The sequence below is a fragment of the Gasterosteus aculeatus genome, chromosome 2 (assembly GCF_964276395.1).
Source record: "Gasterosteus aculeatus chromosome 2, fGasAcu3.hap1.1, whole genome shotgun sequence".
Classification (NCBI taxonomy): domain Eukaryota; kingdom Metazoa; phylum Chordata; class Actinopteri; order Perciformes; family Gasterosteidae; genus Gasterosteus; species Gasterosteus aculeatus.
In genome coordinates, this window is record NC_135689.1 from 25040022 (window position 1) to 25067446 (window position 27425).

Sequence of the window (27425 nt, forward strand, 5' to 3'; positions counted from 1 at the left end):
AATAAACGACATCTTTGGAAAGGTCTCAACAGATGTGGGAAGGTCACTATTTGCATGGGGCCTTGTGGAAAAGAGGCAAAAACTTGGAACATAGTGTAGGAAAAATACAAGGGGCCATCGTGGCGCAGGGGTAGAGAAGGTGCAAGGGAACTGCAAGGTCGGTAGTTCGAGTCCCGGCTCTCCCATGTACCATTTCGAAGTGTCCCTGAGCAAGACACCTAACCCCTAATTGCTCCCTGGGCAAAATGTGAAAGCCATGGGTTAAAAATGTAGGTCGCTTTGGATAAAAGCGCCAGCTAAATGACCTGTAATGTAATGTAAAGAAAGGGTAAAACAAGTTGAATTATGGGGGTTTAGGTTCTCAGCATCAAAAACGAAAGTGATGGTCTTTACAAGACGGAGGAAAAGGGGAAACTACCAGCTGAATCTTTATGGAAACAAGTTAGAAATAGTAGAGTCGTTTTGGTTTTTAGGAGTGCTATTCGACAACAGATTAACATGGAAAAACCACATTAAAAATGTTTGTAATAAGTGCAAAAAGGTTATAAATGTATTAAGATGTCTGGTGGGAACGGCGTGGGGAGCAGAGGTCGCGGCCATGACTCACATGTACAAAGCACTAATTAAGTCCAGACTAGATTATAGGTGTATAGCATATGGGTCAGCATCAGAAACCGCACTTAAACAACTAGATGTTAGACCAGACCAGGAGAATTTGTATCGGTGCAGCAAGAACATCTCCTGTGTGCGCCATCCAAGTAGAGACTGGAGAAACGCCATTGTGTCATCGCAGAAAGCAGCTGATGGTTAATTATTGGGTAAACCTGAGAGGGCATGAAGAGGATCACCCTGTTAAAAAAGTGGTACAGGCATGCTGGGAAAGGCACAAAGGACCAAAGACTAGTTTTGGATGGATAGAAGGAGCAGCAGCAAGAAGTTTAGGAGTAGCTGATAGAGCTTATCCCTGCTGACATTTGGCCAATAACTCCTGTGTGGTTGCTTAAGGAACCAGAGGTGGACATGGAGTTGCTGCAAAGTAAGGTAAGAAGAAAGAACCCTGACCGTGTGAGTGAGTTCTATGAATACACAGACAGTAAATATGCAGAGCATGTGTAGGTGTTTACCGATGGATCTAATGACCCAGATACGGACAAAACAGGAGCTGCTGTAGCGATCCCATCGTACAAGTGTGAAATATACAAACGCACTTCAAATTGTCTGGCTGTGTACTCCGTTGAACTGTATGCAATTGCCTTAGAGTGGGTTGAACAACAAAAACCAGGAAAAGTACTTGTTTGCAGTGACTCCATGTCTGCCCTTAAAAGCCAGGGAAGTCCAATACCCGACCAGATCTGGTGCATAAAATAATGGGCATGAACTTAAGAGCAGTAGGACAAGGAGTTGAAATTATTTATTTATGGACACCGGCCCATGTAGGTATCCAAGGAAATGAAAAGGTGGATAAGCTAGCCAAACAAGCACTAAAGGAGAACAAAGTACAAATAGATATTAAGCTATCTTAAGCAGACGAAAAGGGCATCGTCAAGAAAAACATCACCAGAGTATGGCAACAACTATGGGACCAAGAGACGAGGGGGAGACACTTACACGCAATCCAGAAGAAAGTGAGCAGTGACAAATTCAGGGGAGGAAACCGGAGAGAAGAAATCACGATGGCAAGACTAAGAATAGGTCACAGCAACCGCGAAACACACTGCACCAGAGACTGTAACACGTTATCTCCGCCTGTAATAGATACAGCGCTGAGAGGAAAGACCCGCTGAAGGAAATGGAAACGCAAGGGATGAAAGGAAGCGAGACAAACAGTGTACTAGAGTGGGGGTCTAGTAAGCTTGGAAGAAGGTGCTTTATACATTTTTTGCGGGCCACAGGGCTGATGGGGAAAGTTTAAGCGGTGGGAGCCAGAAGATGGCGGTATTGCAACAAAAAAAGATGCAAGCCGCCGTTAAACACCACAGAAGAAGAAGAAGAAGAAGAAGAAGAAGAAGAAGACCGTAGTTGAACGTCAGTTAAGCCAGTTGGATAAAGATGGATAACGCCTACCCGGCTGGAGCTGAAAGCGACGGAAGCAACGACGAGTGGGATGTCGGTCGTTTGGATACAACGTCTTTCCACGCTACGGTATTTTTGTTAGAAACCGGTTTATGGTATTACGTTAGAAGCTAACGTTAGCAACAACGCATTGGCCGTTTAGCGTTACTACTTAGCTTGTGGCTAAATCGAGTTAAGGTATTTTTATTGGGTGAAACGCCGCTTTATTGGTTTTAGACGGAATAGAACCACGAGGAAAAAACATTAGGCGAACTAAAAAAAAAAACTAGTGACTTAATTTTAGCTAACCGTTATTTAACGTTAGAATTGGCGTGAACGTTTCTGTGCCGCTTTTTTTAACCTCCGCGGTACTTGCAATAAGAAATTCTCCCAATAGCTCTACCAAGTAAGAAAGTAATTTCTAGACTAAATAAATCAGGCATGAAAATCCTTCACCTTTCGGCGAAATTCGCCGTTTTGAAACCAAAATCGGTGACACGATTAGTTTATTGGGGGGGGGGGGTCATATTCAGTGAACTGCGAACAGGTGCGCGTGGCAGAAGGGAGCGCGAGATTCAGTGAATTGCGAACAGGGTGAGTGATGGTTTTAATATTTTCTGGTCTAAGTTAAGTTACCCAGGAGCTTTGTTGACATAGACTTATCTAACGTTAGCTACAGCTTGATGAATGGAGTCATTTAACACAGCAGGAGAGAACGCGACGTGGTGGGAAATGATTAGCTAACGCGGCCGTTTTTGAGGAGGTAGATGTTGAGGTGAGGGGACTGACGAGGCAGAAGGTAAAGTGCTCCACCGTTCTATCAATAAGCGGACCTGCCAACCTGTTCAAAGCACGCTGGTACGATTTGTCACTCTAAACTAAATCTGAAAATCTTTCGCGGGCCACCCAAACCTTTTAATCACAACTCTGATCAAAACATAATGATTAAATGACCTTAAGAATTTAACCAAAATCAAACATCCGCCAGCTAAAGTCCGTCTCCGCGAGGTATTTGCTCGCTTGCGAAACGTGAGCTTCGTTGCTCGCGAGGAGAATCTCTGCTCGCGCTGGAAGGAGTTTTCTACGCGCTCGCTGTGGTTCTTTCTGACAGGGAGGTGGAGACGGTGCGTTCAGGGTCCGATCGATGCCGCGAGGTGCGTCCGCTCCCGCCGCCCCCCTCGCCATCCACGCCTTAAATCTTCGGCTGCTTTTAGAATAACTTATGTTCCCCGTTAAGATGGTTCAGCTACTGTAGAGAAAAGGGCGCCGTCTCTCGCTCTTTAATCTCATGAAGTGCTCGGCGAGAACGACAGCTTTGTTTCTCCGACGCGCCCTGAAAGCAGCTCCGTATCTCACTCAGCATCTCGCCGTGTACAACCAGTACGGATCAACCGAGTAACCGATTGATCCATGTGTATATAAGGCGCTCCGGATTATAAGGCGCTGTCGTTTTTTGAGGAAATTAAAGCCTTTTAAGTGCGCCTTGGAGTGCGGAAAATGCGGTATATTGACTTTAATACTACAATAGGGCGCCCCGTTTGTTGAACAACGACAGGCGGACAAGAGCAGGTTTCCAGCGAGAGCCTTATTGTTTTATTAATCTGTCCGTTTAAGTTGTTTGTGCTTCATCAACTAATGTTTTAAATAACTAATGTGCCGCATCAGAAATAATTTTATATTAATTTCCAACTTTTAAAAATTGAAAATTAAACTATTTATTTATTGTAAATGACCTCTCGCGGCCCACCTGCAGTAGCTTCGCGGCCCACACTTTGGGAATCGCTGGTCTAAATCATCTGATAGAAGCTTTACAGCTGAACATAATTAACGTTAATGTTCAAGCAAATTGTGCTAATTATGAGTCAGCCATTGAAAGGTCTTGTAAAACAAAAATGTATTAACAGCTTTTTGTACTTCTAGTTAACATTCAACTTAGAACTGATTACTAGATTTGTTCATTTCAGTCAATGATTAGCTGATCCTGCTCGGCCTCATTTTTAATGCCGAAATGCCTTAAATCCTCTGCTCTGTTTGTAGGATTTGAGTAGCCTATTTGCAGCTGTCCATTGTCACGTCTTTCGGTTCCTTACATTTCATTATTTTCTGACATTCTGAATTAAGCCATTCATGATTCTATGGAATAAATCATAAATGACTTAATTCTGAAAAATAATGAACAGATTAAGCAGTGATGAAAGTGTTTGCATTCGTTGTGCTGTATAAAATGAGTTGTTCTCAGAAACTGTTAACGTTAGTACACAGTATTAACTTTGTAGTATTCGTTAGCACCGGTAATATTTCCTTTACATTGGACACCTAAGACATTCAGTCACCTGTCAATGCTACTCACACCTGATGGCAGGGCATTTGCCTGTTTAGCATTGCCACAGGTACAATATTAAGGGAAAGAGCTGGTCATTACTATATTTAACATCACTGCATCCTTACACACGCAGCTGGAACAGTGGCCCTGATAGTTAATGTTATTGTTATTTAATTTTCATAGGAATGTCTTTATACTTGTTCTCTCTTGCAGTAATTTCGTATGGTGAATTATTTTTGATCTTGTTATTATCACAGGATGTGGGTGACGCTGTAGCACAAGATACACTGATGAAAAGAGCCATCGATAAAGGAGACATTGGCACTGTTCAACAGCTGTTGGACAATGGCAAGTTATCTGTCAGACTTTTTAATTCCATGTGTGTATGTGAGCTGGAGGGAGTTTTGTAATGATCTGATTGGTTTGGACAGGCCTGGACGTGGAGACCAGGCTCCGCTTTGAATGGACTCCTCTGATGTGTGCCGTCAGTGTGGCTAATTACGACCTGGCCAAACTGCTACTGGACAGAGGGGCTAGCGCAAACTTCAGCAAAGGTCAGATTAATTCAGATCTTTATGTTTGACAGAGGTTCTCGCCAGAAAATAATTCTCATTAAGTACTTGATGAAATGAAAAATGGCCACGTCCAAATACAGACAACTTCTCCTTTGCTTTAATTGTTTGTAGTTTAAAGGCGAGCCCAGGCGATTTACTCTACTCAGTCACTTCTCCAAATACCACTGGGAAATTATGAACACACAGCCAAGGCGTATTCAAATGGGTTATACGTGCTGCATAAATGATGCACTTTCATTTTTGAAACAAAGCAGCTAATATTGGTTGCGAGTGTCTCTGAAAAGCATTAAAGACACACTGACATGGAATGGAAGTAGCGTACATACATTTGTTTAAAAACTGAAATAACCTGAACTCCTTCAATTTTGGATCAACGGTCGATATCAAAACTGGATTTTAGCCACGGCCGATCTCTCAGCCATCCCTCAACCAACACTTCTCAGCAGAGTCAAACCCAACCTGGCTGATAGTTTGATCACACTGCTGCCTTCCAGGCTTGGCTATCAAACCGCCATGCCAAATCTTCCTGACAATCCCCCGTTGCGTTGGCGTTCAGCTATCCTTTCCCCCGTGGCACCTTTTTCCAATTTCCTCACCTGCTGGAGCCAAAGATCGGGCGACCAATCGGGCCTGTGCACCAACACGCTTCATCTGTTATTACTTCATGGCGATGACGGCAAAGAAGAACTCTTGCAGAAACACAACGCCGAGCCTCTTGAGTTGTTTTTAGTTCATACACGCAGCACCCTCATGTTCTGAGGTCTGTCGCTCTATTCACAATGAACTGTGAATCCTGTGTGAAAAATTACAATTACAGATCCTTGGAAACATTAAACATGTTGTAGTTCAGTCACGTCTGATCCATAGAAAGCAGACAACTCCCTTCCAGTCAGAGCAAATTTGTGTCGATCACAGCGGATGATCAGTCTGTTATTGAAGGAATGTCTCTAGGGAGCTGTGATCGTGATTATGAGAGACTGATTAAAGAGAACAATTGGCTAGTACTCAAAAGTTAGGTCAGTAATTCTACAACAGGAGAGGAATGAGTTGTGAAGCAGTTGCTTACTGGAGGGTCAATAGTCATTGCCATGTTCCATGCAGTTAACGCTAAAAAATAGTTAAACAGTTTTTATGACTGAAACAAGTCAGGTATTTTATTGTTATAGCAGCTGGAATTTATTTTTTAGATAAAGCTGCAACTAACGATTATTTTAATAATCAATTAATCTGTTGATAATTTGTTCGATTAATCGATGTATCGGATAAATTCAAAAACATTAATTTTCAACCCTTTATTGAAAAATGGAACTGACCGTGCAAAACATATTTAGAAAGTGCACAAACAGATTGCTCCTTGAACATCCCTAAGTAAGAGAATAAAATGGACTAACACAAAAAACACACACATCGCATGTATACTTTACAGCTGCCAAATTAAATATATTAGGCACAAAAAATACTTGGATTAGATTTTTGTTTAAAGGCACCTGAGCTGTCTGAGTAACAAATACAAATCAGAAAACTTAACAGTTACCGTATTTGTTTGAACGTCTGAACTTATCTACTACACTCAGACAAACACACTCAAACTCACACACACACGCACTCACTCTCTCACTCCCTGTGTTCAGACACTTTGCATTGCAATGCAAAAATGTTAGCATGTCTACATGATCCTGGCTATGTTTCCTGCTGCAGAAAACAGCCGCTCAGAAGGTGTTGAGGTGGCAGGGATGCATAGGTAAGACTTGGCTAGCCTGGCCAACGTGGGATATTTGTCATTGTTGACCTTCCACCACAGTAATGGGTTTTCTTCCTTGGCAAGGCTTTTTTCTTCAAAGTATGTAAGGACTTCTTTCCTCACTTGGGTGTGGACATCATCCTCAGCTTGGCCTGCTCTATCCTCTTCTTCATCATCAGAAGAACCAAGGAGTGAGTCAAGTGGCTGGAGGGTTTGATCCGGTAGCTGTAGTATCGGTGGAGGTAACACTGCCATGCTGCTGCACATCCATCTTCCTTCTCTCTTCAAGTACCATTGTTTGAACATGTAGGACTTCATCAGGTGAAAGAAACTTGTTCAGTTTCCTAAACCTTGGGTCAAGGGCCATCGCAAGAATCACTGTTTGGTGCTCCATCTGAGAAAGCAGTCTCCCTTTTCCATCTCTCCTTTAACTGCACAGCAGTAAGCTGGAAAGCCCGCAGCGGTGCTGCCTCGTAGGCAGCACTCTGGGCGGACTTCAACAGCCCCTTCACAAGTGGAGGTATTGCAGGTATTGTTGCATATTTCTGTCCACTCATGAACACAGTGGCACATTCAAAAGGCTTGAGGAGTGTTGAAAGCTCTTCCAGCAGGCTCCACTGGTCTGATTGCAGATCCAGGTACCTTTTGCTTCTGTGTGACCGAGCTGTCAGACAGTGTTGCTGTTACAGGCCACCTCTGCTCAAGCAGTCGCCTTATCATGTAGCATGTGCTATTCCACCTGGTGCTTACGTCTTGAACAAGGCTGTGCTCAGGTGTGTTCATTTGCTGTTGTTTCTCTCTGAGCTTACTGCTGGCTAGCTCACTTTTCTTAAAATGTTCTAGACATCTTGCAGCCCGACAGCTTTTTTAATGCCTGGATACTTCAACGCAGCATTGATCACAAGTTGCAAAGTATGGCCAGTGCAACGGACAGAGGACCACCCATGCTTCTCCTCCAGGATATTTGCCGCAGCCACAATGTTAGCACCATTGTCATGGACTATGGCAATGATTTTGCTATGAGGAATTTCAAGTCTGGCCACTACCTGCTCCAACCACTCTGCAATGTTCGATGCAGTGTGTCTGTCCTGCAGTGACACGGTGGTGAGGCAGATTGACTGCATGTTCCAGTCATCTGTGATGTAGTAACGCTACACTTGTCCAAACATCAGTGGTAAGAGCAAGTTTACTGTTGTTGCTGTTTATTGCAGTCTTCACTTCCGTGAATGTCTCTTCATATTTTCTCTCCATGAGCTTTGTGAAGTGGGTCCTGGAGGGCAAAGTGTAACCAGGGTTTAAGTTGTGTATCATTTTAGTGAAGCCGTCATCGTCAACCATCGACAGAGGCCTCATGTCAGTGACAAGCATGTTGAGGATACTATCCGCCAAGACCGCAGCTTGCTGTGGTGTTCATGATGTATTTCCCATCAAGAAGCCTCTCATGGTTTGCTGTTTTTTTTTTCTGGAATCAAAAATATAGTAGGAGTATGTGTAATAGCACAAAACCGATTTGTTCACTTCACATAAAGATCTTGGAATGAGATGGCTAGCGTTTAGTCCACTGTCTATAACAGCCTAATTTAGAGATTATTTTTTTTTTTAACAGACTACTGAGAACTTTGATTGCTTATACATGACAACAGATTGAAATATTAATGGGCCAAAAAAGGCAAGGCAATAAAAACGTCTTTTGTCTACCCTACTACCCCTGCTTTAGCTTAATACTGTTATTAACGAGCGAACGCTAACTTGTCATGCTTATTCAGCTGGATAACGAGTAAACACCAGAAGAGCGACGTTACATTCATTACTTGAAAACGAAACAAAAGTGGTAATTTGTAGTGACTTACCCTGCTGTTGAACTCCCTTCCTCATCAAGGACTCCAACATGTTTCCGTTTAAGGTGCTGAATCATCGCCGTGGTGCTCCCGTGCCAGGCCATGTCGCTTTTGCATTTCTTGCAATAAACACACTTTTTGGATTTATTCAGTGTGAAATATTCCCATACCTTGGAGGATTTAGGTCGCATTGATTTCTCTGCCTCCGCCATGTTTCAGAACAATATTACGGGTCTCTCCGATGGTCTTTCCTCTAACTCAGCTCTGCTCTTATTTATTTTTCTTAGCAATGCACTGCTGCGCGAGCGCTCAACTTTTTTTAATACTCAAACATGATAGTCGCGCGACACAACGAAGCGATAATGAAATTCGTTGCCAACGGTTTTAATAATCGGTTTTTATCGATTCGTTGTTGCAGCCCTAGTATAAAATGAACCTCGGTCAGTTAGCGGTGCTGCCGGTGTTTCTCAACTTCTTGTCAATTTAGAAACAGATTAGTTATTACCGCTTTAATATCAGGGATCAACCAATAGAAAGCACAAATGCAAATTTGTGATATATTGGCCAAGAACCGTTGGCATTAATGCTGTTTCACCCATGATCGTTTAACTATGTCATTATTTCTGGTTTGACAAGCTTGTTACTCTACTAATGCCGGTCATGACTAATACAATTAAAAGTGAAATAACTTGAACTTGCGGTCATGCTCTCGATATCTGATTAGACTCCTCCGTCGTGTGTGTGTGTGTGTGTGTGAGTGTGAGACTGTGTGACTGATTTCACATGGTCTCGGCATCTGATCCTTTAGGCAGGTGAAGGAAATAATTAAAGTAGGGATGACGTGTGGTCACGTCTCAGTGGCGCGGGAGGCAAAGCGGCGAGGCCGAGGGCAAGGAATGCACGAGTGATAGCGGTCACCGTACTGCCGTCATGCCGCCTCTACCACTTCTCAGGCCTCGGATGTACTTACTCCCCTTCTCTGTAGACGCAAAACCGGGCTGTCTGGTTTACACACGCGTTGTGTAGACACACACACACACACACACACACACACTGATGTAGAGCCACATGTGCACAGACACATCCAGCTATGCATGCGCACACAAATACACACTGGGATGCTGTGATACCCACAGGTATGCTCTTTGCCGTGAGTCTCAGACCGATCGTATCAGGACGAGATACGGGAAGTCACTCTGCCCCGTAGAGGCCGCCGCACCTCCTGATGCCAGATAAATGCCTATCCATCTCCATAATGAACCAAATATATTTGAGCACATATCATCCGTTTGGAAAAATATCGACACCATCGCAGGTACTGCTAATGTTGTCAAAAATCACTAAAGACTCTGAACAGGAAGACCTTATTTGTTCCATGGTGATGTTACTATGATCAGCAGTCGTGTTGATCTGCAGGACGAGAGCCTTCATTATGATGCATTCGGGCTCTATTCCGTTAGGATGTTTGATCAGCCACAGTGCTCTGTTGTTCCCCTCGAAAGGCCAAACTGTTATTTCTTTCTCTAAAACTCTTGTGTCTTAAGCTTCTGTACTGCGAGTATTTGCCAGTGAAACATTGGAATAGAATGTTGAATCCTGAAGAAGTGTAGCTACAGAGGACTGGCTCCACACAATCCAAAGATGAGGATATTATCTAAAAGTCTTGAGACTTTTCCTCTCCAGTAAGCATAATGAAATGTTACTTTTGGGTCCACAGACCATTGGACGGTGCTCATGGCCAGCTGCACGGCATCTGCCACTGAAGACCAAACCGCTCGCTGTGTGGAGCTCCTGCTATCCAGAAGTGCTGATCCCAACATGGTGGACAGGTGAGGGGAGCGGTTGGGTACATGTTTCAGGTCAAAATGTTTATAGGAGTTCCAGCGCAGTGCGCACTGTCCCAACCCGGCCAAATAGAAGCACTCCAGGCGTGACTTCAGGGGAGAGGAAAGAAACCAAATCAAATGTCCTATGATGGTTCTCGTTAGCTGCCACCGCAGAACTCCATCCAGTGGGTGTGTTTTTGTTTGGAATGTCCTGTTATGGCATGTGCATGTACAGACTGGTATCGGACAGACGGACAAACAAACACGCAGTGTAAGGGGGCGGAGCTCGAGGATTTTTTTTACATTTGTAGGTGAAGGGTGGAGAACCAGGATAAATCATTTTTAAATGTCGAAGCACAAGGTTGGTGGTTCGATTCCAGGCTGCCCCATGTTCCCCATGTCGAAGTGTCCCTGAGCAAGACACCTAACCCCTAATTGCTCCCCAGGCAAAAATGTGAAAAATCCATGGGTTTAAAGTGTAATGTAAGTCGCTTTGGATAAAAGCGTCTGCTGAATGACCTGTAATGTAATGTAATGAATGTATCTACTCTCTGAAACCCAAATAAATGTCCGTCTCACCTGAAAACTCGAGTTAAATGTCCAGCAACAATGTGCAACACGCAGGTATTTAATTTAAATCACCGCCGGTGTTACAACACGCAACTTTTTCAGTAATTTGCCTTTTTATAAGTTCAAATGTATAGACAAGACAAAGGACAGCAGACCTAAAATAATCTGTTCATGTGAAAGCGCAGCACGTACGTTGTGTTGTGTCTACAGCTGCATAATAGTCTATCTCGCAGTACTTGGTTGTCCATTAGATGTCCCTCCTATAGGACAGGCCTATAGATGTCCCTCCTATAGGACAGGCCTATAGCAGGTCGACAAACTTTTTGACTCGCGGCCACAGTGGGTTGTAAAATGTGACGGAGGCCAAGAACAAATGGATGAAGTGTTTGTGTGAGTGAATATAAATGACATGTGAAACATCATTACATGAAAGGATTTGGATTTTAACAAATGGCAAAGCATTTATTTGCAAAGCAATTTAACAAATTGGCAAAGGTGTAACAACTTGATGAGGACCAGGGACCTAAACGCAACACTTGTCTTTGTCTGTTTACTTGCAACGCTTTTGACACTTCATGCTCCTTTATTGTTTCCTCTGTCCCAACTAAAAAGACCTTAACGTCCTACAATCGCTGCAATACATTATTTTCTTGGCTTCAGAACCTGCAATGAGTTTATTACGTTAGACGTGTTTGTGACGGAGCGTCTCATCCAGCGAGGAAACGCTGCCTGCCGTCGCCAGAGAACAGAGCAGAAAGGTCCGACGGTCTTTAAACGGGTCTTCATGTTTCTGTGAAGCAGCGCGGCTTCAGCCTGCTAACAGGCAGCTAACCCGAGACAGCTGAGCTAAACTAACGAAGCCACGTTCAAACTCGCCGAAGCGTAAAATAGTCGTCGCGGTCCGTAGTCGGTGCACAAGAAGCACCGCTGCAGCGATGCGAGCGTTCTGGGTTCGTGGGTGACGTCATCATGACGCGTTAATATCCGAATAAAATAATTAAAATTCTTATTCTTATCAATAAAAGTTCTTATCACAACATAATAAGTTTGTCATCAAGTTCAAAGATGTTAAGTTTAACAAGTGAAAACAAATAAAAGCCACATGGAAAATCTAGAATCAAGGAATTATTACTGTTCATACATGTTATTTCTCTTCTAGTTGAACGTTTTTAGAGCCTACAGGAGTTATTACTTACCCAGAATTCGGATTGTTCATGTCCCTTGTAAGTTGTGTTTTTAAGGTGACGTGTGCTTCTCCCTGCTGGTGTGTCTCTGTACCTTCATCATCATCTCTTTCCCTCTTCATCTTGCTCAGGTCTCAAATGACCTGCCTGATGCTGGCGGCCAGGGACGGCCACAGTAAGGTCATCAACCTGCTGGTGTCCCACGGCGCCGCCATCAACGTCCAGGACGCCAACGGATACACGGTCAGTGCTAACTTAGTAAAGAAGTACGTGTTCGATGCACTTTTCATTGACTCCTTGCTGATCCAGATCAGCAGATACAAATCGCTATGTTGTTTGATCTTGGCAGCTGATCTGAACGGATCGAAACTGTTTTTCTTTTGTTTTTTCAATAGGATGATGTGAAATATTTGAATAAGGAAGTAAAATGTGGAGTTTTTTTGTTGTCTTTAGTCGTTTTCACTGAGCAGAGCCTAAAGGCATCGCACTGTAACTGAAGCGAACTGTTAGCGGTGCTGCTAAAGTTGCTAGCTCTTCTCCTGAGGGATTACTTGGCCTATGATAAAGTCACACTGATGTCCTCCGGCAGGCTCTGTGTATTGCAGTGCAGTACGACAGAGAGGAGGCCGTGCTGCAGCTCCTTCAGCTGGGAGCGGACAAAACTATAAGGACCAAGGCTGGCAAGAGCCCTACTGACGTGGCTGTGCGCTTCAAACACACGCAGGTACCTGAAGCCGCGCTGTGATGCATTTCAAAACACTGCATTCATGTGGCCTTTTGGCCATTTCTCATGGCATGTATTCTTAAAATCTAGTCTAGCTATCACCAGTTTTCCAAGGCCTGTAGAAGCGATGATCAATGAGTCAGCGCATCCTAACGTTCAGGTGATCAGGATTCTGGCGTCTTCGTCCCACTCGTCAGCCCCCCGGGCTTTCTTCTCCACGGAGGAGACCCTCTCAAGGTTCTTCATGACAAACTCTGCACCTCCACCGTCCAATGAAAGGTCATACCATCCCAGTCTTTCAGGCCCACAGTTTTTGTGTATGAATTATTTTGTCATTATTCTGTCACATTTGGTGTAGTTTTGGCAGCAGAAAGACGTATATATATTTTACTATTGTTCCTTTTTAATACAATTTATGAGCATTTTATTCTTAATTCCTCCGCTCAGTTACGATCATTTTACCTACAGGACTCAGGTTTAATGTCTGTCATTTTCATGTGTAATATTTAAGCAATAAGTTATAAATAGTACATAAATAGCTGCCTTTCAGCACAAAATTGGATTAGCCACCAAACGTTGTGTATCGCATTTCAGTAGTGTAGAGAAAAATAGTCCCTGTATGTATGTATGTAAACCTACACTGCATTGGGTCTTCTTGCAGAATCTCACACCATCGCTTATGACGTCCAGCTTAATTGTCCGGTTGTGAAAGATTACGTTGCCCGAAATTGATCATTTGTGGGATTTCCGGGTGGGTTTTGGCGATCGCCACCGAGCTAAAAGCTGAAATGTCAACAAATGTCAACGGTCGAACCTCTTTCTTATTAAGTGCACTAGCGAACAGGAAGTGACAAAAGTGACGAGTGAAAAGTGACGTGTGCAGTGTGGAGGGGAGTGACCGGTGGGATGTTATAGTCAGTCAGTGGGGGACCAGGCTTTGTTGATGAGCCCGACTGCCGACGGGAAGAAACTGTTGGTGTGGCGGGAGGTCTTAGTCCTGATGGACCTCAGCCTCCTGCCCGAACGGCAGGGGCACAAACAGGTTTTGTCCGGGGTGAGAGGGGTCGGCTACAATCTTTTTAGCTGCTTCAGAGACCTGGAAGCCAACAAGTCCTGCAGGGACGGCAGATTGCAGCCGATCAGTCCACAATAGTGACGGGGGAGTCACACAGGGTGATGGGGGAGGGTGGGGCTCTGTTCCTCCTGAAATCCACAACCATCTCCACTGTCTTCAGAGCGTTGAGCTCCAGGTTGTTCTGGCTACACCACGACACCAGATGGTGAGACTCCACCTGTAGGCGGACTCGTCCCCACCAGAGATCAGTCCAATGAGGGTGGTGTCATCCGCAAACTTCAGGAGCTTGACGGACTGGTGGCTGGAGGTGCAGCTGTTGGTGTACAGGGAGAAGAGCAGAGGGGAAAGAACGCAGCCTTGGGGGGAACCGGTGCTGATGGAGGGGAGGGGGACTGCAGCAGGTTGGTGGAGCTGTGGGGGATGGGATCAGTCGGCAGTAGAACTCATTCAGCTCGTCTGCCAGGCGGAGGTCATTCATGGAGTGGAGGTTTTTGGCTTGTAGTTGGTGAGGTGTTTGAGGCCTCTCCAAACCGAAGCAGAGTCACTTGCTGAGAACTGTTGTTGGAGTTTCTGATCACTGTCAGCCCAAAAACGGGTCCTCGCAGACCTTTTCTGGTAGTCAGAGACCCGTCAACGATACTCTGGTGCGTCTGAACTCACACACTTCGGTCGCAGCCAAAGGAGACGGACATTTCCATTTGACCGACGACGCTACAGGAAGCTCAAAGGCTTCCATTCAGAACTGCTGGTGTCGTTCATTGCTCAAGCACACTTCACAGGGGTTTTTGCTGGTCTTCAAGCCACGGCTTGAACTTAAGCGTTTGGCCACTTGTCATAATTAATTCAGTTCTAAAATCCTAAAAGTCACCAGTTACGTTTACAGGGGACGCAAACTTTATTTACTTGTTAGTGCTACACTCTAAAAAATGAATCTGCTGCACGTACTCGTGTACATGATGAGCAAAAACAAATGTTGAGATTTTGTTTTTATAGTTTACACAATGAAGTAGGATAGTCATATTTCATTTGGTGGAATGATTCACAATTTTAAATGTTTTTAAATTCTGAATATAGTATATAATTAAACATGTTAATTTGAGTACAATTAAAGTAATACTTGTATGATTTAGGTCATTAGGTGCCCACTCAATAACCCTCCTCTTGGAAACTGGAACATTACAACATAGTTGGCTCAGTTCTCTCACAGCTGGATCGTACTCGCTCAGTTCATAGTTCGTTCTGTGTCAATAGACTTCACGTTGAATTCTTCTGTTCCGTAGCGTGACTAAGCTGGACGACCTCGAGCTGCTCATGCACGGCCTGGGTCTCGGCCACCTCACTGACATCATTGCTGTAAGTACCGAGTGCATGTAAGTGTATACACTTTACATGGTGGCGTGAATAATAAGTCAACGGGTGAGCTACGATGTGTTGAGCACAGCTGCCCCATTGGCAGAGAGACACGAGATGACTGGTTCATACTGGATCCACTGTGGCTCAACTGGAGCTCCATGTTTGAGGGGTGCAGGTCCATTGTTGCTCCATGCAGGCACATCTGCTTCAACAGCACAAAGTTTTGATTCGGTACATTTCTCCCACTTTCCCTTCTCATTTACGCAGGAAAATGACATCACCTGGAGCCGCCTGTTGACCATGGAGGAGGAGGACCTGCAGAAGGTAGAGGATAACTAACATTGTTTGTCTGTCAGCTCTTTTGCGACCCAGAAAGAAACGGCTGGTCGTGGGGGGATAAAACGGTTAATCGTTGTTGGCAGCGTATTCTAAGATAATTCATGCCAGAATGCTTCTGTAAACTTGAGAGAGTGCTCAAACCGGTCCACGGTTTGTCTGGTTTCCCACCTTTGGGCCATTACAGAGATCCTGAGAACCCTTTTCATTCAGGTGCACCGTAGACATTTCACTGTGCCTTTAGGCGTCACAATAATTCAGAGCATTACTTGCCATCAGCTGGAAACTTTGGGTTCTGCAGAATGAAGCCAACGCAGAAGTGGCAGGTCTATTACAGATTCATATACAGCATCTCTACGTCACTCCTCCACATTCCAAACAGGATAACTTCTGTTCATTGGCTGCCAAAAGCCAATGATGAGAAGGCCATATTGAGGCTAGATGTTGAGACCATACACTCGTTTACTGAGGGAATAAGTCAACAGTAGTCATTTTCTCATAGACGTCTATGGGAACAGTCGCTGACTGGTGGTCACCAGAGGAAGTGCAGCCCACATGTTTATGTACTTCACTGCCCTGCCGAGCGTTGCCTCGCACTTCTGAAATGAATCTGCTGCCTTGGGACAGACTTTATTATGGATTACAGGCAAACCTATCCGATAGGTACCGGTCATCTTTTGGTGCACAAGAGAATAGATTTGAATGAATAAAAAGAGTGACTAGTTTCTGTTTGTCAGGTCGGCGTCACAGACCCGGAGGACCAGCAGAAGTTGCTCAGTGCTGTGCAGCAGATGCACCTGGACCACGTGGACCTGGGCTCAATCAGCTTGCCGAGCCCAGCAGACAGCGGGTATGGAACCACATCTCCCCAGCATTCAGACGCCAGCGCTCCAGAGAGCGGCAATCTGTGACGCGCTAGGTTCTACCGCAGAGGTTCCATGCGCATGTGAACCGCGGAGTCTGATAGTTAATATCAAGTGTTGAAATCATTTTAGTGACGCTGACCCAAAAGAAGTATTCTCTAGCCCCGTAAACCTTCGCTATAACGAAACAAGGAAAAATCGGATCACCGAGGATCGTCCCCATTTCTTATGTTCTGATCACATCATTAGTCGTAATGATGTGATCAGGCTTCTTCCGTGCACACTCCTCCTCTCCCGTCTCCAGACCGGACCCCACAGACATCGCTGTGTCCTGCGGACACTTTGTCGAAAGGTGTTTGAGAAGCTTTATAGTATTCCAAAAGGTTTGTTCCGCTATGAATAAGATGGAGATCATCTGTCTGCTGCACACACAAGAGAAAAAACAAGAATTCCAGTGTTGACTCTAGTAGCAACACTTGTCAGGCCTCCATCTCCCCGTCATGCTCTGTCCTCTTCCACTGGCAGTCGTTCATCACGCCCCATGAGCATCTTACTGCCTGTGCTCCGTGCCCCCCCTCAGCCCCGAGCCGGTCCTAATGGTTTAATGATTTGTAAGGTGAGAGGCGATGGGAGGGCCACATTGAGCCAGCGGCAGGGGCCAAACAAAGCCATCGCACCAGTCACTTAATGAATCCTCAGCAGAGCTGCAGGATGAGAGGCGCTCTAATGGAGCCAAAGACCACCTTCACCATCCCTCTTTTTCGCTCATAGTTCTGATTTATAGTCCTAATTGTCCCTACATGTGTGTGTGACCTGTGGGAATAGTTAGTAGTCAATAGACTAGTGAAGTGGAAAGCAGGTTATTGATCAGCCTGCTTGTGAGGACAAGTCCACTGAATTTGCATTGGCACTAATAAGCTCTGAGGGGATTCTTCTCACTGACTAACTGTCCCAACATGTCAAAGCTCATCACGGAGTTTGTTTCAGTAAAGTCGCTCTTCTGGCTTCGGCAGACTGACTTTAAGCCACGACCAAAGAGACAGACCAGGTCCTGGATCAGTTTCTGATATTATATACCAACATATTGGTGTTTTAAAATGCTCCACTCAAAGGTAAAACTGCTGCATATCAAATTAAGAGTAAGACGACTACCTGCCAGCCATCGGGGACCATCCAGATGTTTTGGCTCCACTTTTTCCAGGAGCTGTCGCGACGTTGTCGGGACGACCCCATCGCTGAATGAGTGACGAGCTGTGTATTCTTCATTTTAACAGAGAGCAGACGGGCAAAGACTCAAAGTTTAATCAGCGCCTTGTTGATTTGATGTTGGTATTTTGGTCATTTGAGTTTTGGTATCATTTTTATTTGCTTCGTAATAGATGCTTTATTTATTATTTAATGCAAATATTAGCAGGAATATTTGTTTTTTAAATACAAGAAATTAAATACTTTTTTTCTGTCCCTAAAATCAAAGAAAAGGCTGCTGAGCGACGTGTCTGCAGTGAAAGTAAACACTCTCCCCTCAGCAACTGCCACTGAGCAAGGCACCTGCAGCCGAAAAAAAATAGGAATTTCCCCTCCGTACAGACGAAAAGTAAAGCTGACAACAAGTGGCGTCCTCAGCGAGCTCTCCCACCTCACGCAGCGTCCTGCGGTCCCACCGGGGGCCCATCATCCCTCTGCTGCCTGGATAAACTAACAGCGGGGAGAAGGGAGGTGAGGGTGCAGCTCCGGCTGCCGGACACTGTTTACTCGCCCCTCTGACAGAGGGCCGGAGCGCCGCCCCCCACCAGGGGAAATGTACCATTCAGATGAGAGCCGTCAATATCCCACCGGACCAGAGGGACGGGGTGAGATGAATATCAGTGACTCGGGGAGGGAGCGGGTCTGCCTCCTGCTTGCTCTTCTACAGGTTTTTTAACGAGGTGGTCTCCGGGTGGGGGGGGCGGAGAATTTTGACACCACGTTTAGGGCCAATCAATCGGTCTGTGCTCTCCGCGCCGAGCTTCACAGCGCCGACACGTGAACAAGAAAAGTCATTGAACTGTAACTGCATTAGTTATAGTCACTACATTTTCAATTCATATTAATGATGCAGCAGATTTATAAAGCACTTCTTTCTAAACTCTCAGTCCAAAAAATAGAAATAAACGCAAGCTAAAACTCTTAAATACAGACCAAAAAGATGCTGAGGAATAAAATGGATAATATTATAGTAAACGGTGTGGACGCTGTCCCCTCGGGTTCAAGGTCTTTAGTTTAAGATGTCAGCAGGGACGTGGACTTGTTACTCGTTTCTCACAAAAATCTTAGCCAACTAAGAGATGACATGAAACAAAAAAAGCTGCAACCCCCCCAATTGTATTTTATAATACATCAAATTGTCAATCAAATATCAAAATGGATGAGTTATTGATCAGCTAAGCGACAATAAGACCAATAAATTCTCACTGTTTTCCCTGTGATAGTTTGTAATGCACGATAGGTCCCTCGTGTCTTGCAGGAGTGAGGAGCTGTACAACTTCCTGATAAGCAGGAGGCATCAGTGCTGCTACCTGACGGAGGCGATTCAGGACGTCATCAGACAATTTCCTCGCCATGCCTCTCAGGTCTGTCTAAGAAAAGGAGAATGTGTTGCGTTATAAAGTTTGTCATCTTGAATTAAAGAGCCTACGATGAAGGCGAGTTGATGTGATGACGTTTCAGGGGGCAGATTGTGTGAAGCTTGAATGCTTCTTGGAGGAGTTGAACCTTTTACCTTTAAGCATAATTAAGATCATTTTCGTCACTCTTGGATTTCTGCCGCAATGTTGTTTTTTTCCAACCAATGGACCAAATTGACCATCATTTAAATATTGTAGCTTAGAGCCCCGCCCTAAAGCATCCCTGCTCTATGGTCTGTTTGACTGATTATTACTAAATGTACACTATGCTGTATTGAAGAAGACTTCAATGAGACCATAAACTCATGTTTACTGAGAGAATAAATCAAGAGAGAAGTAGCCATTTTCTCATGGACGTCTATGGGAGCAGAGGAGTCGCCCCCTGCTGGTCACTACGGAGAATATCCGCATCGCGCTTCCTCTCTGGATGGGACCAGCGACCGTCCTTGAGTGCACAGCTAGTGTCTTAGTTACCAACTGTGAATATTGACCGGTGTTTTTGTCTCTGCGTAGCTTGTCTTCTCACCAGACCCAAAAAGAGAAGCCCTGGCCGCCTGCAACCTGCTGGTGGTCCAGACCAAAGATCTGCAGAAGGAAGTCACCTGCCTCCGCAATCTGCTATGCCAGGTTAACCCCCCCCCCGCCACACACACACACACACACGCGTTGCCGAGCTCTGCGTACTTCATCATTTTGCATGTCTTAAATTGTCGTAAAAAAAAAATCAAAGTAAGAATTGAAACTAGAATCACACTTTACGACATGTATTTATTTACTTTAGAGACCAGACTGCGGACATCTACACCAGTGGTTCTCAAACTGTGGGGCGTGACCCTCTGGTGGGGTCTGGAGGTATTATAGGCGGGGTGCGAGGGGCCAGGGGAAATGTAGTTTTATTTTTAATTAAAAAAAACAATAATTCTTCAACAATTCAAGTGTCTAAAATACACCCTTTCTAAAGTAATAAAAAACAAACGTTCATTAACAACATTGTGATTAATTGTGATTAATGAATGGTGTGTGTGTGTGTGTGTGTGTGTGTGTGCGCATATGAATTCTGGTGAGCTCCAACAGGTATGTGCGGGTGTGCACCTGACACACCTCACAGCCCATAAGTCAGCACCGCTGTGACATCGACCTGTCAGACGATGAGGCAGAGGGATTATTACATCACACGTCATTTAGCTGATGCTTTTGGCCAAAGCGACTTACAATAAGAACATTTCAACCATAAGGACACAAACTCAGAAGAACAAGAAACAAAGTGTGATTTCATCAAATAAGTCAATTTACATCTTGCTGTAGATAAGAACCATTACAAGTCCAATGTAAGTGCTCCAGTTAGTTAGTGTGTTAGTGGAGGTAGAGTCTGAAGTGGTGTGTCTTTAGTCTGAAGATGTGAAGGCTCTCTGTGGTCCTGATGTCTTCAGAGACCTCCTTCCACCATTTAGGAGCAGGACAGCAAAGAGTGGAGATCTAGTGGAGTGTTTTGCTCTCAGTGAGGAGGAACAAGCAGTTTATCACATGCAGAGCGGAGAGTGCGGGTCGGGATGTCGGGTTGGACCAGGTCCTGGATGTAAGCTGGACCCCATCCATTCACAGCACGGTACGTGAGCACCATGTTTAGAACTGGATGAGCCACCGGTACCAGTGAAGAGAGCGGAGGAGTGAGGGAGAACTTAGGAAGGTTAAAGACCAGTGGAGCTGCTGCATTCTGGATGAGCTGCAGAGGTGGAATGGAGGTAGCAGGAGACCTGCAGGAGAGAGTCACAGTAGTCCAGGAGGGAGACGACAAGAGCCTGAATCAGAACCTTCTGAGTGAGAAGAGGACGTGTTCTCCTGATGTTGTAGAGCGTGTATCTACAGGATGGTGTTGTCAGTGATGGTGGGAGTCAGGGAGAGTCGGCTGTTGAGTGTCACGCCGAGGTTCCTGCAGTCAAAGTGGGCGTTAACACCGTTGCCAAAGTTGTGGGGGTCAAGGAGGTTGTTATGGTGGAGATAGGAGGAGAGTTGGTTAATGATCGCACATTCAAGAGTTTTGGACAAAAAGGGAAGAAGAGAGACCGGTCTGTAGTTGTGTTCTTCAGAAGGGTTGAGGGTGGGTTTCTCCAGGAGAGGGTTGACTCTTGCCTCCTTCAGAGAATTGGGAAAACGGCCAGATAACAGAGCGTTGTTGATGAGACAGGTGAGGAACGGAAGGTCAGGAGCGATAGATTGTAGAAGATGTGATGGAATGGGGTCAAGAGGGCAGGTGGTCGGACGGGCAGAGGTTACTAGGGTAAGAATTTGGTTAGAGACAGGAGGGTGAAAGAGGGTAGAGCGAGTCTAGAGAGGAGGAAAGAGTTGAGAGGAGAGTCTGAGCAGCAGCGTTCGGATGGAAGAGTGAGAAGGAGTCAGTATAAGGGAGAGCGAACAGGTAGTCAGTCAATGGGCTCGTTAGTTTTAGAGAGTAAGAGATGAAGAAGTGATCAGACACATGAAGTGGAGTTAGAGAGGTTGGTGGTGGAGCAGTTTCTAGTGAAGATGTAGTCAAGGTGATTGCCGGCTTTGTGAGAAGGAGGAGAGGGACTGAGTGACAGAGCGAAAGAAGAAAGTAGGTGTAAGAGGTCAGGTGACTTCTGTCTGGATGTTGAAGTCACCCAGGAGGATGAGCGGAGGGACATTTTCAGGGAAATTGGACAGGAGAATGTCCAGTTCTTCCAAGAAATGAGCCAAGGAGCCTGGCGGACGGTAGAGGACAACAATGGTTAATTGCACTGGGTGAGTAACCGTTACAGCATGGAATTAAAGACAGTGGGCTCGATGGTGGAAGAGGGTAAAGAGAAAAGCTCCATTTGGGTGAAATGAGTAGACCTGTGCCACCACCCACCAGTGGGCCTGGGAGTGTGGCTGAAGGAGAAGGCGGAGGAGAGAGCGGCTCGGTGGATGTGTGATCCAGGTCTCAGAGCGAGGAAGTCGAGTGACTGCTGGATAGCGACGCCGGAGAGGAAGTCAGCCTTGCGAGTAGCTGACTGGCAGTTCCAGAGGCCTCCTGTGACGAGGTGCTGGACATGAGTGGAGCGGGTGGGATCGGAGAGAGAGGAGAGGTTACGATAGAGAGCAGATCTGGCCCGAGGCCTCTAGTATCTGTGGGAAAAGATTCGTACGGGTAAAGGGGTCAAACACATTATTAGAACTTGTAGAAGGCGCCGCATTCAGCCTCCACGAAAGACTCCTTAGTCTTTGTCCTGCTCGTCTTTGTCCTGCTCGTCTTCGTCCTGCGAGGATAAGCTAACGCTTCACTCGATCTGTAGTTAAATACTCCCTCGATAGTGGAAGTCGGCTACAGCTGCGCTGACCGCTCCCCCGTCGTTTAGGAGACAAAAGGTCGATCGGCCTCGACAGAAACTCCTCAAAATGCAAAGCACCAATTGCCTGACACCCTAATCAGTGAACAATCACCATGTGGTGTTTTGACAAACTGAGAGTTTAAGGATTCTTATTTGAATGCAAACCGACTTGGATCAGGTGAAACCCAGCAGAGTGAGGAGGGCACACTGGCAGTTAACTTCATAGTAGAGTCTAGAACACCAACTGCCACTAAACAAGTGAAACGCAAACTAGCAACCAAGATAACTTCAAACAGAGAGAACTGGCAGTAAAACGGCAAGAACTGAAGCAAACCAGCAATCAAATTAACTTAAGACACTAGAATCAACAACAAATTTAGCAGACTAGCTCGGTTTAAAGAATAAGATACTTAGTCCGATTTCAGGTCGCCTGGATGTCTGATGGCCTTGTAGAAGAGATGAGGGGGGCTGACAGGAAGGTGTGTGTGTGTGTGTGTGTGTGTGTGTGTGTGTGTGTGTGTGTGTGTGTGTGTGTGTGTGTGTGTGTGTGTGTGTGTGTGTGTGTGTGTGTGTGTGTGTGTGTGTGTGTGTGTGTGTGTGTGTGTGTGTGTGTGTGTGTGTGTGTGTGTGTGTGTGTGTGTGTGTGTGTGTGTGTGTGAGATGGAGTTTAAGAGGGGGGAAGCGGGGGCACGTACGGGGAGAAAGCAGAAAAGGGTGTGTGAATGTGTGTGTGGGGCGTTAGTTGCGAGGAGGGGCGGATTATCCTTGAATGTGTCAGACAGAAATGCCAACATTTGAACTCGCTGTCCGGCATAAACACACTGAATATAACCTCATCTGTGGAACACACACACTAATCACAAACACTGAAACCAGAGTTAATATCTAAACCAAAATCTGCAATGTGAAGGAGGACTATGGTTGTGACTGATTGTATAAAGGCGTCATGCAGAGTAGGCCGAATGGAAATAGGAAATTATTATTTAATTAATAAACCAACACATCAGCTTTTCTGTCTCCAGCCCTAATTTGGCAAAACACAAATTAATTTTTAATCTCTAATGCCAAAAAATAAGATGTGAAAGTATGTACAGGGTTCCCGCGGGTCCTTAAAGTCTTAAAATGTCTTCAATTAAAATTCGGGTAATTAAGGTCTTAAATTGTCTTAAATTTCACGTAAAGTTGCTGTATGTATACATTTTTTTGCCGGTGCGCTAAATGCCAATGAGAAAGCAAAGTGGCGCATCGCAAAACACACCTCTTCAGACTCTACCTCGACTAAAGACAAATGTAGCACTTAAATTGTACTTGTAACGTCACTCATCTATAGCAAATTGTAAATTGGCTTATTTGAGGAAATCTCACTTTCTTGTTTCTTGTTCTCCTGAGTTTGTACCCTATGGTTGATGCACTTATTGTACGTCGCTTTGGATAAAAGCGTCAGCTAAATGACATGTGATGTAATGTAAAACATCTAAAAGTTGATTCATCTAGTATTGTGCTAAATGCGTCTCCGCAATAGAATATCTGTTTACGGTACGTCGGCTACAGACGCTGACGTCAGGCTGCGTGTCGCAAATTTAACGACAAGTGGATGGAAGAGGACGCGTTTAGGAGGCGGTCGGCGCCGGTTGAAAACAACAATGAGGCGATGTGTAAACTCTGCAAAAAGACCTTTTCAGACCGTGGGGCTCAAAGCCGTCGAGTCGCACATGAAAGGAGGAAAGCACCAGCGATACGTTGCAGCAGCTAGCCATAGCCATAGCCATAGCGGGGCCAGGTTAATCCCTGCAACGACGTTACAAGTTCACACGCCACCTCTCAGTCGGCTGTAACAGGTTTCATTTCAACACCAGACACCCAAAAGGCAGAGGTACTGTGACGAGGCACAATTCATTTAAATCTAATGGTGACCTACGTGGCGTCTTTGCTGCCATGTTCCCCGATCCACAGTGCGTTGTGTTGTGTTGGCTCGGTTCTGCATCACAAAGGAATCACTTTGATTGTTACATCTATATTGGCCAAACAGTGTTGTCAGTTATTATACGGTCTCCTAATATGAAAAAAAGTTTTGATTTCCATTGTAGGAGTCAATAAATTGCGTATTACAAAGAAATTGACATTGTTGGGTCTTAATTTATATTTGTTGAGGTCTTTAAAAGCATTAAATTTTACTTTTGAAATGGTGCAAGAACCCTGATGTAATTTTAAAGCTGCACTTATAAATAGGGATGGGTATTGTTTGAAGGTTTTTTCGATACTGGTGCTCATTGTGCAGGAACTAAAGATACGAAATATATATTGAAACGCATTTGTTGGATTCACGCTCCTTCTTTGGCTCGATTTATTGTCATGATTGCAGCACATTCAACACAGAAAAGCTGCATCGTTTTCTACCATGTGACAGAATTTATTATTTCTATATTTAGTTAACGCTTTGCTTCGTAAAATAAAGACGAAAAGGATCAAACGATCTGCTGCCGATCTTCGTATGAGGAAATGGGCTATCGTTAGCTGCTGCGAGAACAGTCATCAGAGTGTGTAAATAAAGTTTTTCAATCTGCTCAGGCACCGAAGGTACTGCAGGTGGGCCGCGGCCCCCTGGTGGGCCTCGAAGGTACTGCAGGTGGGCCGCGGCCCCCTGGTGGGCCTCGAAGGTACTGCAGGTGGGCCGCGGCCCCCTGGTGGGCCTCGAAGGTACCGCAGGTGGGCCGCGGCCCCCTGGTGGGCCTCGAAGGTACCGCAGGTGGGCCGCGGCCCCCTGGTGGGCCTCGAAGGTACTGCAGGTGGGCCGCGGCCCCCTGGTGGGCCTCGAAGGTACTGCAGGTGGGCCGCGGCCCCCTGGTGGGCCTCGAAGGTACTGTAGGTGGGCCGCGAGAGGTCATTTACAATAAATGAATGTTTTTTCAATTTTTAAAAGTTGGAAATTAATATAAAAATATTTCTGATGCGGCACATTAGTTATTTTAAACATTAGTTGATGAAGCACAAACAATTTAAACGGACAGATTAATAAAACAATAAGGCTCTCGCTGGAAACCTGCTCTTGTCCGCCTGTCGTTGTTCAACAAACGCGGCGCCCTCTTGTAGTATTAAAGTCAATATACCGCATTTTCCGCACTCCAAGGCGCACTTAAAAGGCTTTAATTTCCTCAAAAAACGACAGCGCCTTATAATCCGGAGCGCCTTATATACACATGGATCAATCGGTTACTCGGTTGATCCGTACTGGTTGTACACGGCGAGATGCTGAGTGAGATACGGAGCTGCTTTCAGGGCGCGTCGGAGAAACAGTCGTTCTCGCCGAGCACTTCATGAGATTAAAGAGCGAGAGACGGCGCCCTTTTCTCTACAGTAGCTGAACCATCTTAACGGGGAACATAAGTTATTCTAAAAGCAGCCGAAGATTTAAGGCGTGGATGGCGAGGGGGGCGGCGGGAGCGGACGCACCTCGCGGCATCGATCGGACCCTGAACGCACCGTCTCCACCTCCCTGTCAGAAAGAACCACAGCGAGCGCGTAGAAAACTCCTTCCAGCGCGAGCAGAGATTCTCCTCGCGAGCAACGAAGCTCACGTTCTCGTGTTTGGGAACCGCTGGCTCAGTGTAACGAGAAACCGGCCTCTCATAGCAACGACCTCACAGGACGTTATCACCAACTGGAATGCAAATGACAGCGAGTCTACATGAATTAGGTGAATAGAGAAAAACAACTGAATTAGAGATTAAGATATTTTCGACTCTTTGCTCCAACGTCCTGCAAAATGATTTAATCTGTCAAAGTCAGTGTGAACTGTAGACATTTCTAAATGTCTATTTCCTTTTTACTTTGTTACTGTCATCTATAGTGGTTATTTGCATAATAAAACAAGTTCCAATGACAACGAAATACACGATTTATATGATGATGACTTTGATGCAGATTGCATCCAATCCCACCAAACACGCCTCCCCATTCGAGAACTATGGTGGTCTTCAGGTAATTAAAAGCAAATCAGATCGTAATTATCTCTAGAACCAATTTTAGAATAAACATGAATTGTTGGTATCTGCGCTGCATTCACGTCCCGTGGGAATAAAACCTTCCCCACTGAATTCCAGAAGTTGGAAGAAATCTGGTCTTCTACCCAAACCGCAAGTCATCTTTTCTAGAAGGGAGGCGGAGCTCGTGAGACCTCCTCACACGAGACGGGTCATTAGACTCGCACAGGAAGTCCGGGTGACTCTGGTCGAGTCACGCTGTGGTGCTGTGACGGAACCAGTTACCCCCTGTGTGAATCCCTCCCAGTACTCACTGAGCTCACATCTCCAGTCTGACCAGTTACCTGCCACAATCCAAACTGGATTAGCTTCAGATGACCCCTCTACTTCATGCATGAGGTCACAGCACTGTGATTTCTCATGTGAACCTCTCCTCCTCTTCTTCCTCGTCAGGCGGACGAGACTGCAGATCCCTGTCTGCCCCCTCGACCTGCTTCCCGTGGCAACCGGAGGTTCCGATTGACTGTGAGCGGAGTGGCGCTGAGCGCGCTCGGGGCCGCCTCCCTTCTCCTCTACAGAGCCGGCAGGGGAGGGGCAGTACAAAGGTTTCCATGGTGGGGATGATGGAAGGACAGACGGGTTTTTCAGAATGTTTGTTTTAAGTTTGTTTCTGCTGCTGTAGCACCGCTTTGCTCCATTTGGTTTTGAGTTTAGTTCAGAATACTTTACTGTTACTATACTGTTTTAAGCGTTTGTGTGAAAATAAAATGTTCTGTTGATGAGCAACTTATTTACAGTGGAATTGAATGTGTTTTCAGCACCTGCAAAATACATTACTGCTTAATTCATATACAAACATGTAAAGCATACATATGTAAGCTATTGTCTCGCCCGAAGTTGGCTGGGATAGACTCTGCTGCTAGGCTAAGCTAGCTGCAGAGTCTTATGTCCATCAATTACGTTTGCTGCTGCGATTCCCGGATTCGCGGAGCT

The 27425-nt window shown here is 45.4% G+C and overlaps 1 protein-coding gene across 4 annotated transcripts; it reads left to right on the forward strand.

Moving 5' to 3' along the window:
* Window positions 1-1695: 1695 nt before the first annotated feature.
* On the forward strand, window positions 1696-27222 carry LOC120829740 (ankyrin repeat, SAM and basic leucine zipper domain-containing protein 1). 4 transcript variants are annotated; one of them, XM_040194107.2, is made up of 13 exons: window positions 1696-2142; window positions 4633-4723; window positions 4807-4929; window positions 10247-10358; window positions 12241-12352; window positions 12699-12833; window positions 12994-13112; window positions 15189-15261; window positions 15529-15585; window positions 16335-16447; window positions 18964-19069; window positions 19637-19750; window positions 26886-27222. In XM_040194107.2, the coding sequence occupies exons 1-13, from the start codon at window positions 2050-2052 to the stop codon at window positions 27054-27056; spliced, it is 1419 nt and encodes a 472-aa protein (XP_040050041.1). In that variant the 5' UTR covers window positions 1696-2049; the 3' UTR covers window positions 27057-27222. The 4 variants fall into 4 exon arrangements, with proteins under 4 accessions (XP_040050041.1, XP_040050040.1, XP_040050042.1 ...); XM_040194106.2 differs by having other exon boundaries at window positions 1720-2142; window positions 18946-19069; XM_040194108.2 differs by having other exon boundaries at window positions 1720-2142; window positions 12994-13070; window positions 18946-19069.
* The last annotated feature ends 203 nt before the right edge of the window (window positions 27223-27425 follow it).